This window comes from Colias philodice, chromosome 27, assembly GCF_061535455.1.
Source record: "Colias philodice isolate Cphi_HAF_F1 chromosome 27, ilColPhil1 Martin Lab GWU primary, whole genome shotgun sequence".
In the NCBI taxonomy this organism is placed as follows: domain Eukaryota; kingdom Metazoa; phylum Arthropoda; class Insecta; order Lepidoptera; family Pieridae; genus Colias; species Colias philodice.
The window spans coordinates 1745874-1758369 of record NC_143112.1 but is presented as its reverse complement, the minus strand read 5'-3'; the positions used below and the strand labels follow the sequence as shown (position 1 = coordinate 1758369).

At 32.4% G+C, this 12496-nt stretch overlaps 3 protein-coding genes and 1 long non-coding RNA gene across 4 annotated transcripts in view; 2 read left to right on the top strand and 2 right to left on the bottom strand.

Moving 5' to 3' along the window:
• Positions 1–1009: 1009 nt before the first annotated feature.
• On the bottom strand, positions 1010–3107 carry LOC149476501 (uncharacterized). The gene is made up of 3 exons (XM_089711824.1): positions 3038–3107; positions 2098–2338; positions 1010–1100 (listed from the first exon to the last, which is right to left on the bottom strand). Exons 1-3 carry the CDS (start codon positions 3079–3081, stop codon positions 1068–1070), a joined length of 318 nt encoding a protein of 105 aa, XP_089567950.1. The 5' UTR covers positions 3082–3107; the 3' UTR covers positions 1010–1067.
• Positions 3108–4280: 1173 nt separating this feature from the next.
• On the bottom strand, positions 4281–5736 carry LOC149476500 (uncharacterized). Its single transcript, XM_089711700.1, has 3 exons — positions 5378–5736; positions 5113–5291; positions 4281–5033 (listed from the first exon to the last, which is right to left on the bottom strand). The coding sequence occupies exons 1-3, from the start codon at positions 5732–5734 to the stop codon at positions 4442–4444; spliced, it is 1128 nt and encodes a 375-aa protein (XP_089567826.1). The 5' UTR covers positions 5735–5736; the 3' UTR covers positions 4281–4441.
• A 4005-nt stretch (positions 5737–9741) lies between these two features.
• LOC149476496 (uncharacterized) overlaps positions 9742–12496 on the top strand; it is an 82288-nt gene continuing 79533 nt past the window's right edge. Inside the window, exon 1 of the mRNA XM_089711735.1 lies at positions 9742–10029. The gene's annotated coding sequence lies outside the window, so the exon portion shown is untranslated. The remainder of the gene's footprint in view (positions 10030–12496) is intronic.
• Positions 10586–11218, top strand: LOC149476499 (uncharacterized). The gene is made up of 2 exons (XR_016317823.1): positions 10586–10748; positions 10838–11218. It is a non-coding gene; the product is annotated as an uncharacterized LOC149476499 (long non-coding RNA).

Sequence of the window (12496 nt, the reverse complement as noted above, 5' to 3'; positions counted from 1 at the left end):
TACACGGATTATAGGAACATAGAATGCGTGGAGATGCTTATTTATTTATTTTATTTGTATTATGCTTTATTGCTCAAGATAAATTACAAATTGAGACTTAACCTAGGATACATTGTAACAAACGGCGGCCTTATCGCTAAATAGCGATTTCTTCCAGACAACCGGTTGTACAGAGAGATATTAAGTAAAGGATAGGAGTAGGGCAGAGCACAAATAAATATATACATACAAAAATAAAGTAAATAGGTAATGGTTAAAAAAAAGCAATAAATAAAATAATAACAGCATAATATACAAGCCACAAGAATGAGATAAATAATATACATATGTTCACAAATAGATACATACATAAATATGAGAAGAAGAATAATATATAATATTTATATAAATATATATAAATGAACGTACTTATAGGCTTACTGCTTAGTGTTTAAATTTTAAAATATTTGTCAAGTACCTTTGTTCGCTAATTATTACTATTTGGGCTTATATAAATATTAAAGTTATAGTAGACATCAAAATAATTTACTCGTGAAGTTTTACTTAAATAACACCACAGTTATGTCAGATTAAATACACATACGTTTCTTTATTAATATGTGTCGAAATAGGTAAATATAGAGAAATGTTAACATTTATCTATATAACATATTTCTATCATTTATATAGATATAAAATAGCTTCATAAAATACGCATCATATTATTGTAGTTAAATAACAAAAAATTCAGCCAACATCAACTCTATGGAGCCTCTGTTCTCAGCTAGGGTGCTTCTACAATGAAAAGTCGTGAATGATGTCTTCCTATAGACGACCTTACTCAATATTATTCATATGTTTTAAACATACTTTTTAGTTATTTAGTTTATTTCTGGATACTTATCAACGCAATTAATATTTCACAATATGTTCAGCTTTTTATATGAAACACAAAATATGTATATGCATAATAATTTATTATTTAATCCATTAATTTATAATAATAAACATTTAAAAATATACAAAAAGAGCTGCATCCATTTAGAGTTCCTTAGTCCGTTTCGTTATCAATGAGTATTTTGGGCCATTTATTTTTCTAATTGTGCGAGGATGCTTAGCAACTGGAAAAAATAATAATTAATTATATTCAACAAGAATATATGCTTATAATATAATAAATAGTAGGTATTAAAAGTGATTTAAATTACAAAAAAATAACGCACTGATTTACGTTCGCCTATAAATTTTTTAAAGTAATTATTAGACAGTTTATAAATGAAAATAATGATAATTATTAAAAGTATATATATACAGGGTGTCCCACTACTGGTATACTAAGCGCGAAGGGACTTGTAGTTTTGCATACACTGATCATGTAAAAAATACTTAAACAACAAAATTACGTCAAAAAAATTTTGCTACATTTTTCCTGAAAATTCAAGTTTTCTTCTCTAGCTTCGCGCAGCCGGCATATACTGCTTCTCTAATGTGTGCATTTTGTCTATGATAAATAATCTTAAACAATAGCTCACATGCTGGTGGCAAAGTTGGGCGTGTTGCTTTTTAAGGGTGTACACATAGAGTTTTAAGAATTCATCTATTTGAAAAAAAATGCGTATGGAATTTTATAAGTATTTTTTACGTACTCAGCGTTTGCTAAACTATAACCTCATTTGAGCTTAGTATACCAACAGTGGGACACCCTGTATATACATATATAATATACTAGCGGTCCGCCCCGGCTTCGCCCGTGGTACATATTTCGCAATAAAAAGTAGCCTATGTCCTTTCTCAGGTATCAAAATATGTATCTCCATACCAAATTTCATGCAAATTGGTTCAGTAGTTTAGGCGTGATTGAGTAACAGACAGACAGACAGAGTTACTTTCGCATTTATAATATTAGTATGGATATATAAACCCGTGAACTTCTGCACCGATTATTATTATTATTCTGTTTTCACCAACCTCGGCGATAGGTGGCGATAGCGTCGTTTTAGAGGAATTTACCTATACAATTTGTTGTTGATCTAATTAGGTATTGATTTGGCGCGAAAATTCTGACATTGACATAAAAAATAGGGCCTTCCCCTTGCGCAGTTAAAATATATAACTTACCGTTTTATTCATATTTTTATTGAACCTCGGGTTATAGTGATAGTTTTGCTTGTGATACAGTTTCTCATTTTCAGTCAAGGACATGGCTCTTTTTGCTTGAATACTCTTTGAGTCGAATTCAGGTCCATCGATACACCGACAGCATTTTGTGTCCAAGTATTGTTGCCGTTTAAATAATATAAGGTTGCCATCTTCTTGCGCTTGAAAATCGTAATCCGGTCGATCTATGTCGTCAGCATGTCTAAAAATAATAAGAATATAATTGCATTAGGAAAACACTACAGTAAATTCGTATTTTATTTTTATATAAATGGGAGTTGAACAAGGAGCATATTTCTCAATATACGTACAAGCTCAAAAGCTCCATGCACACAGAAAATCGAAAAAATTCAAGATTTTATTACACTGTATCAATGAAGGCCATCAGGGAGATTTCAAAAACTTTTCAAATAGCATAACACATTGCTATAACTTTTCATGTTAATTCAAAAAAATTTGATGATCGATAAGCATTCGAATTAAGATATTTTATCAATAACGATTAGCTCTAACTATTCACTGCTCTAAACATACATTCGAATAAACAAACGAACTCTTCAGCTTTATAATATTAGTATAGATTATAGACTAGCTGCGCTCCGCGGTTTCACCCGCGTGGCTCCGCTTCTGTGGTCTTAGCGTGATGATTTTCCTATAGACTTTCTCGATAAATGGGCTATCCAACACAGAAAGAATTTTTCAAATCGGACCAGTAGTTCTTGAGATTAGCGCGTTTAAACAAACTCTTCAGCTTTATAATATTAGTTTAGATGAAAACCAGGATTTCGTCAAAATAAAATCACTGAAATTATCGATACAATTCTAAATTACGCAGGAGAATACAATTTTACTAACTACCTACATAATATTACGAGTAAATTAAAAATGTTAAAGCTCTTACGTGTAAACTGATGAAGAAGCCAACAAGATCAATAATAAATACATCTTTAACTTTTTTAGATACTGTTCTCTTCGGGATTTATCTCCTATAGACTATTCTTCCCCTAACACAAGTATTTATACTAACAATATAAAATATGATAATCATATTTAAATAGTGTAATTATTATTGAAATTGGATTAATCTTGAATTTGTTTATCATTCATAAATTTGTCTTTGAATGAATAATTTCTATACATAACTAACCACTTTCCAGAAAATGGGATCTCTCATTCCTTTAATTGTGTTAACATATTTTAACGACAAACTATTACATATTTACGAACCTGTTTAATAAAAATCTCACAAACATGATAACGTACCTAGATATTACGCCGGACCGTAGATTTGCTGCTATAATCAGAGCAGGGGTATAATATTATATCGTATTAGTGTAATTCTAATTAGTTCATCTTCTAAATTTTAAATCCAAACAACAAGTTTATAAAAACTAAAAAGGAAACGTTTGTTTTATTGTTTCAGGCAAACATTTTTCCATTTCTAACTTGATTTGAATTTGGAATACAGTGTGAATAAAATAATTATAAGTTTTGTTCCAAGATTTTCATCATAACATGTCGTGTGCAAAAAAAAATGTAAATTGTAAAACTTGATGTTTATTATTTAATATTATTGAACTATATTTTAATTATTGAAGTAGGATAACATATGTTAAGATATTGTATTTTTGTAAATGGCAATGACATATCGCACCCTTATAATTACAATGACGTAAGTGCAAATACCATCAAATCGAGAAAAATGCATTTGAAACTTTTAATTTACATTTTACTCAATAACTCTTTTGTATACACAATATTTATAAAAAGTTAACATAATACTGGTACTTGGTTATTATTACTTTGATATTAGTTAAATATAATGCCTAAGTATTTTGTAGTTTTATTTTTAAATTATTTTCAAAATACAGGGCATCTACAGTTAAGTCATTGTACCACTGAAATATATGTAAAAGAATAAAAAATGTGACGAACAATGACGTAATGGTACAACATTTATCAAATTAAAAATAATTAGTTATCATTATTTCAATAATATGCCCAAAAAAGGAAAAGATATAATTAAAAGTTAGCTTGTAACTTGAAACTGGCAAATAGAAATTATTAACTTTTGAGTTATAAAGGAAAAATGGTAAATAGGTGCTACTTTTTTGAAGAAAGCAAATAAAACACAGGTTAAATTAATCAACGTTTATTAATACTATTAAGCATAATCAGTCTTCTAAAAATAATCAGTATTCATAATCAGTATTAAAAAATGTTATTTTGTCCTTTGAAAAATCACTTAACAATGAACTTATGACATTGTCTCATAAGAATTAAATAAAAATAGTAGAATACTAAACTATAGGTTCCTGTAATATTCTGCATAGTAATGAGGTACTATATTCTTTTCAATTAATTGTAATATATCTTGTTTCTTGCGTTCAGATATTGGTATTTTAGAATTATATGCCGGCTTAAGGTATATCTCATCAATCGATCTAGTTGGTCTGCTAGTGCGTAAATTTCTTTGTACTGTAATATTAGCTTGCAACATGTTTTCAGTTTTATAAGATAATTTATATTCAAAGGTATTCTTATTCTTTGTAAATTGGACCACTTTTAATTCGCTCAATTTAATTTGATCGCCATGAACATTTTTAGATAAATTTATGTTTAACTCCTCTGCTAATACTTTCAGGTCAAAAAAGCTGTCGTAATTCAATTCAAACACTTTAAACGGGTTCCCAGATTTTTTAGCTTTTCTTATGACATTAACATATTGATCTGGAACATAAATTGGACTTGATTTCCTCTCCTTTTTAATGCACTTTTCAATCAAAGAATGGGCGGTATCACCCTCGTTTTGCGTGTGACCGCGAATCAGAAATTTATGGGTTATAGATTTTATGTTTAATTTCGACACAGCAAAAAAATACATCGTAAGAATATACCTGAAAAGAAAGGAGTAATTTAGGAATGAGTACTTTTAAAATAATACTAAATAAGTAAGGCAGTTTCGGAGTCACTTACTTGTTTTTCTGCTGGCCACAGCAATTGTCAGAATAAAAAATAACGTCACAATTAGGATGCTTTGTAGCCAATTCTTCTAAATACTTATAAACGCAGGATCCGATTTCAATGGCACCCCTATGACCCATACCCTCATGCCAAAAATAACAAGTGGTATGTCCATTTTTTCCATCGGTCACCTAAAAAAAAATCGGTAATTAAAAGAGTCGAATCACTTAAAAATAAATTACTAAATATTAATTTATGCATAACAATAGAAATTTACCGTAAAGTTATAACAATTTAGTCGAGTTTTGTAAAAGAATGCGGAAGAATCTCCGACAGGACATGGCAATACCGCTTGCAAATCATAGGTGGCAACAAATAAATTTCCATTATTCATATCTCTTTGTTTTTCAAGACGGCTTAAACTTTTTTCTTCCAGGTGTGATTTATATTCGACCTCAAGTTGCGGTTTCACTTCCGTGGGTGCGTTTTTATAACCAACGCAAACGTCACACTGATCTTTCTTCGGTATAAAGAACCCAATATTAAACTGTGTATTGAATATGTATAGATATGCAGCGTATGGTGCAGTTGGTAAATTATTTTCCCTTCTTAAGACCTCATAGTTTCTGTGCATTTCTGATACCGATAAGCCGCCATCAACATATTCCCTGCTAGTGTTAGCTCTCAAATAATGGCTTTCAATTTTAGGTATCGATTGTATATGATCTATTATAGATTGTCTTACTTCTTCCGGCAGATTTTAATGATTCTTATGGTGTCCTCTTTTATCTTGTGGAGCAGCACCCAGGTCTTCATTTTTGGCGTGAATCACAGTGCGAAGTGTTCTTTCAGCAATGCCTAATGTATTTAACAGAAATTTTTTACATACTCTTTTTTCTATCCCATTTATAAGTAAATAATATGCTGTATTTGGGTTTCTAGGCTTTGCAGGTTGATTATTCTGGACATCAACCTTGATACGTCTGTATGCTACTTTAAGTGGTTTAATGCAGGAACTGAGATACGCTCTTTGCCGCTGTAAGTTACCTAATTCCCAATAACTGTTAAAAATAGCTTGTCTTTCTTCTTCAGAAAATTTATTGGCACAAACAAGTCTGCACTTAAATGAACATGGGGGCCCCATAGCTTTCCCGCTCATGTACTTGCCTGTTCTAGAAAGGTACTCTTTTCCGCTATTTTTAAGATGCTTTGCGCGTATTCTTTTCCAATTATTTGGATTTTTGGTACGCTTTTTTGCCTTTTTTGGTTCTGGTGACTTAGAAATCGTTGAGTCGTGAGTTGCAATAGATGCTTCAGGAGCAGACACATTGGTTTCATGTTCATCTTCCGAACTAGAAGAAGAAGAGGAAGAACTACTCGAACTACTGTCTTCGCTACTGCTATTGTCTCTGTTATTCGATGGCCTAAATTCATCTGAACTGGTTCCAGAAAAGTCACCTATCTCAGAACCAGATGAAATTAATGAATCCGTAACTTCTTGCATGTTAGAACCTGATTTTTTTGATACTGTTTGATTAACAGAGTCATTCTCCTCAGTACGACAATGGTCCTTAGCCAATCTTACTAATTTAGCCCCCCGTGACTCCATTATGTGTCAACCTAAAAAAAATAATTAATAATGTAATCTAGAAGAACAATGACCTAATTGTAATAAGCGTCATTGTTCATATAAAAGGTAGATTTTTTTTTTTTAAATGACATAAGTTACATTTGAGTCAATGTTCCTCTTATAAAAGTAAAAAAAAATGGCTTAATTACCTTAGCGTCGATGTAGCACTGTGAAGCAACAAGCTCGTCCCGCTCCTCGCGAGTAACTAACCCATACATACATTAGCCCTATTATACATTATACTCTTTGAACTAACCAATCAGTCGTTGTTGTTTTTAAGTCTCGCTCAATTTGACGTTGACGCTACTTCCATCTAGCGGCATTTATGGTAATTACAAAAGAGTCAATGTTCCTTACGATAGCAAAACACTTTTTATAGTGTTTGTTATACTTAAGTCATTTTAACGAAATTTTGCACTTGCGTCGTTGTAATTCTAAGGGTGCGATATTCTGTCCTTGGTGTCCTTGACGGACTCAGAGGAATAAACCGTAGAGGGAGAATGTACTAGAGACGACATCGGCGTATACCCGAACGAGATGGCGAATCCTTACGTCAATGTTGCCAACTATTACAAAAACTTTTTATCCGAAAAACTGGCAAAATATCTATAAATGTTTGGGTATTTTTTTGTAAGATAGGTTTATGAAGAAAAAGACAGATTTGAAAAGATTTTGTTATTTATTAACTTAACTAGCGACCCGCCCCGGCTTCGCACGGGTGCAATGCTGATACTAAATAGTAAATACACTACAGAAAAACTGTGAACGTTGTATATAAAAACATAGCGGCCCGCTCCGGCTTCGCACGGGTATAAAATATATAGCCGGGCGGCCGGCCGGTACAAGCGCGGATCCAGGGGGGGGGGGTCATGGGGGTCATGGGCCATGCCCCCCCCTGGGCCATGTGCACGACCTAAGTGGACCACTAATTTAATATTAACTTTTGAAATTAACAAAGTAATATTGTTCAACATGATTTTTTATTAACTTTTGAAACATAAAAGTAATATTATAGAACAATGAAATCAATTTCAAACGGAAGAGAATATAGGTAACAAAAATTAGAGGAAAAGTTATTTACGATCGATCTGAGATCGGGATTAAAAAAACTATAACTGCGGAATAAAGTTTAATGGTAAAGTTGTAGGTATTTAAAATATTTATTACAACTTTTGCTTTTACACTTCTCGCAATTAACCACAAATATCGAAATATCCCAGTTCATATATTTTTTATAAAAAAACAAGGCTAAAGTTTAGATATCATTTCAATCAATGGTAAATAATAATAGAAAATACAGTAAAATTAGGACAAAAAAGGTCAAGTGCGAGTCGGACTCGCGCACCGAGGGCTTCGAACAAACCTAATTGTTTTATTATGTTGTATCTTTAAATGTTGCTTGTAGCAATTTTTTCTTTGTCTGTGCTATAGGACGTGGGGAGTACCTTGTAGGTTGTGATTCCCTTGCAAGTAGTTGCTAGTTTCAGAATATGCGGTTTTAATTGCTATTTCTTCTGATTCAGATTCAAATTGAATTTGAATCAGAAGACAGAATAATATCTTATAAAACAGATACGGGAATAATTACGAAAAACATGAATTTTTTATTACATTATATAAAAAAAAAATTAATCTTATAACCCCTTTACTCATGAACGCAAATGTAATGTAGGTATTCAATAATTGATATTCACATCAAAAACTTAGGTCTATTATACCTTTAAGCAGTAATAAAATCAAATTTCTATGTCAACGCAATTAGAAGATACAGCCGTAAATGTAGTCTAATAAAAACGTACTGGAAATAGTTCAAATTAAAAGCAAATTAAACGAAATACATTTATTTGAAAATGAACAGCAAAATGACGGTAGAAATAAATGGGCAAAGGGTCCGCGATAATGTGCGCGCGAGTAGCAGACGAAAATGGACGACTCCGCCGCTCGTTCGTTCTTATAAAGGCGCGCCGCACCTCGGTGAGGAAGGCGCGGGGGGTGGCCTTCCGGATTTTACTCCAACACCGCCTCTCCTGACGGGGCAGGGTCCTCGCTGCCTTCAGTGGCAGCTGCAGCTCGTGTGGAAGGGCCAGCTTCGCAGTCTTCAGCGTTATGATGTGCATCGTAACCTGGAATATACAAAAAAACCGACATTGAAAAAAAAAATACTTAAACCAATGCAAATGAGGAAAGCTGAACCGGAAAACCGAACCGTGTAACAAACTTTACACAAACATTAACATTTAATATTAAAAAAACATTTCACGATTTTGGGGAAAATTTTACCCTGTACTGGTATCCCTAATGTTAATCACATGATTATACCATAAATTTGAAACTACGTAAAAACAAATGGCGTCCTGAACAACAAGAACACTTCGTAATTTAGTCGGATAACACAAAAAAATGTTTACGTCTATTTCGATGAAAATATTATATATTTGTAGATAATTTCACATTAGAGTTAATGAAAATGTATCAACTATATCCAGTTCTATAAAACAATATACTTCAAATAAGTTTACTTACGTGTGAAAGGTAATATTTGGTAATCTTCGTTCCGGCCGATTTTTACAACCAATCACACTACAACGCACCATATTTTCACTTAAAGTCGGATTAAAACAGATCACTGTCAACGTTTATTAAACTTTGAAGTCACTTAACAGCGAGAAAAAACAGAAAACTAGCAAAACAATGGACTGTAGCCGCTTGTTTGGGACAAACTGCCTTTGTCCCCAACAAAAGAAATCGCATAACATGAGAGAAACAAAAAACAATGTTTCTGTCTCTCTTGCACTTAGCTTTATAGTCATAAGTGTATTTCTCTCACGCATTCCTTGTCATTTTAGTGCCTCCTCTATGGTTCATTCTCACTCTACGGAATAAACCTATTATTGCTCTGAGTTGACGGATATGTGATGACAATTGACAAGTGACAGTTGATACGTACGAAGTAAACCACGAGTCCACGAATCAAAACTTCTGACTTCAGTTCAGTTAGTTCGATTATCATTCTTTCGTGTAAGTGTTGTGCGTGGTTGTTTTGTTTACGTTATTTTGCTCATTCGAATCATTTTCACATGTTTCCTTTACAATTATTTACTCCGTCGTTTTTTGAACAGTGTGTTAAATATCAAGTTAAAAAACAGTATTTAAATAAAGAATAAGAAACGACAAAAAAAACATTAGTATTCAGAATAACGTTATGGTTCGATTGTCTAGTGAATTTTCGTTTGATTGTGTTTTTTAAACAAGTGATTAAAGTATAGTGAACTGTATTTACTTTGCGATACTCGAAAAAGGTAAGTTTATTTTAATTTATGTGATAAAACTTATACAGTGAACTGTGAAGTCGTTAAAAAGTTGTTCGAGCCAGTATTATAGGTGGGCAAGAGATGTTTTTGCCTTTTTTGATTGCCATTGCGAAATTCTTTGCTCTCCGGGTACTTGACCTCGATCCATACCATAAACAATATTAACATTAAAACCTTTATATATATATATATATATATTCGATACCGTTCATCACTTTATAAAGTAAATAAGTTTTCGGGTTGGCTTTAGTTAACTGCCGCACGAATTTGTTGGAAATATTTATATTTTTAGTTAGCTAGGTAATGTAAGATTGTAATTCCAAAATATTATCGTTAGGAAACTTGTAGTTTTTTAGTTATTAATTTTTAAAGTTAATAATTTTTTGTGCGAAAAAAGTGCATTTATCCGTTTTGTTGTGCAAAAAAGCGGACCAAGACGTTCCATTTCACTGTACTGTGACTTTACGCTGCGGCCGGCGAGTGCCAAAAGCGATTTTAGGGCGATTCCTACTCAAACAAAAAAAATCTACGTAGGTAGGTTAACCCTTAGCAGGTATCGTGGGTCAAATTTGACCCAGAAGCGAACATTTTCGGTTATAATTCTTTTAATATTTATGCAACGACTGTGCGATTCTACGTATTCTCAGTGCGTCGCTAGCTGCGGCGGGGGGTGGAAGTGCAGCGCTGGGACTATCTTAGGAGCGGAGGTAAGTAGCTGTCTGGGTCACGTTTGACCCACGACACCAAATAAGTAACTTTTTTCACTGAGTATAATTACGTACTTTTTTTGTTTTAGTGTTTATTGGTACTACAATGGAGGCTTTTTGAACGACAGACAAATCGAGGAGTTGATATAGACGACTTAAGTGATGATTTGGAATCGGAAAATGAAAGGACACCAAATATAACCCAACTTTGTGACGACGAAATCATCGACGACGATCGAGACAGTCCCTAACCTGTTAGTTGCTCAGAAGACAGTATTTTGGAGTAAGTTCTGACGACAGTGAAAACGAAGAGGAGAGTACAATAATAAGAGAAAATACGAGAGATGAGAGCGAAGAATATGAGGATGATGGTTGATGGTAGAAGTCATTTTGGTTTTGGTTGTCATTTTTTTTATTTTATGCTGATCTCAGAAGTAATTTATTTTTTTGTTATTATAAAGATATGAGAAGTGCCATAAATATCTTTTAGTTAAATTTTTTCTTACATTTCTATTTTTTTTTGAAGTGAAACTTCTTTATCGGGGGTGGACAAAAATTTTGTGTAACATTTTTGCGTTACGTTACGCCGCGCGCGTGACATTTTTGCGTTACGCCGTACTCGTGACTATATACATGTTATATTAAAGTGATCAGCAAAATCAAAGGGTTTGTTTTAATTCTAATTCCAGTGAATTTATAAAAATTAAATAAGTAATTACATCTATTTTTCTAATACTTAGGTGTAATAATGGTATTTATTTTTCTAAGTTATTTATGATTAACCTCACTTTTTGATTGTATTTTTCAATACACTAACACGTGGGTGGAATTATGGTATCTATTTAATTTAATAATTTATATAATATAATATATATAATTATATTATTTATATATTATATATATATTTATAAATTATTTATATAATTATAATATAATATATAATTTATAATTTAATTGTGGTATTTATTTTTCTAAAATTGTATTTAAAGTTAACCTCAGTTTTTGATTGAATTTTTTAAAACATTAATAAATCTATGACTCACGTTAACACGTGTTTGCTTGATTGGTGTTCATATATGATTTTGTGAATTCAATATTTATAAGAATAAACCTCAAACTCTTTCAAAATATGCATGTGCTTTGTTTCTAAGAATTACAAAAGACCCTAAACTTTGATTACTTTTACGATAATAGCCATTGACTATTATACTGTGCCAGATGTGGATACAGTTACCTATTCAAATTGTTTACAATACAGCTGAGCCGGTCGTTCTACAGATATAATTCTCCAAAAATATTATGTGGTCGCTTAGTGCGGTATGTCGTAGTAAACAATGCCGTAAAAACCAATGTTTTCGATAAGGCGGTCATATAACATTCAGCAAGGACCTTTCATTTTGGTCAATTTAACCGGTATGTTGTTATAAACGATGTCGCCATAAACGGTTTTGACTGTATTTAAATAGGTAGCGAGGAGCGAAGCGACGAGCGTGTTAGATTAACGTATTTCTGTAATATTGTATACAAGCTGTGCCGCGCGGTTTCACCCGCGTGGCTATGCTCCTGTTGGTCTTAGTTACGAAGTAACTATTCTCTAATCTGTGGTCTTAGCGTGATAATATATAGCCTATATTACTCGTGGATAATGTAGCTTTCGAATGGTGAAAGAATTTTTAAAATCGGTCCAGTAGTTTATGAGCCTATTCATTACAATCAATCAAACAAACAAACAAACAAAGTTTTCCTCT